We start from the raw sequence: 313 nt of genomic DNA on the forward strand, positions 1-313 counted from the left end.
ATAGAATCACAAAATATTCTAATAATTATAAAGTAGTTGCTCGATGTCTTCGCGTAGAGTAGCAAAAATCGGTCTTTCATGACTATTCAATTGCCAACATGATAACATCAATTTTTTATGAATTTCCTGTGGACAATTATCTGGACAAGGAAGACGATGGCCACGTTCCAATGTGTTCGATAGGTCCGTTATAGTCGTCATTAAAATTTCTTTTTCAGTCACTCTGACTGACAGTTGTGGATCGATACCGTAACTAAAAACTTCGTACATTGTCACACCAAATGACCACACATCCGAACGCGTTGAAAATTTG

The 313-nt window shown here is 36.7% G+C and overlaps 1 protein-coding gene across 1 annotated transcript; it reads right to left on the minus strand.

Annotated features, from left to right (window-relative positions):
* Window positions 1–18: 18 nt before the first annotated feature.
* On the minus strand, window positions 19–306 carry LOC108694134 (tyrosine-protein kinase Srms-like; the record flags this gene model as incomplete). The annotated part of the gene is made up of 1 exon (XM_018203822.1): window positions 19–306. A coding segment is annotated over one exon (288 nt), but the record flags the coding sequence as incomplete, so codon positions are not given.
* Between the last annotated feature and the right edge of the window lie 7 nt (window positions 307–313).

Source organism: Atta colombica, unplaced genomic scaffold (assembly GCF_001594045.1).
Source record: "Atta colombica isolate Treedump-2 unplaced genomic scaffold, Acol1.0 C595346, whole genome shotgun sequence".
Lineage (NCBI taxonomy): Eukaryota > Metazoa > Arthropoda > Insecta > Hymenoptera > Formicidae > Atta > Atta colombica.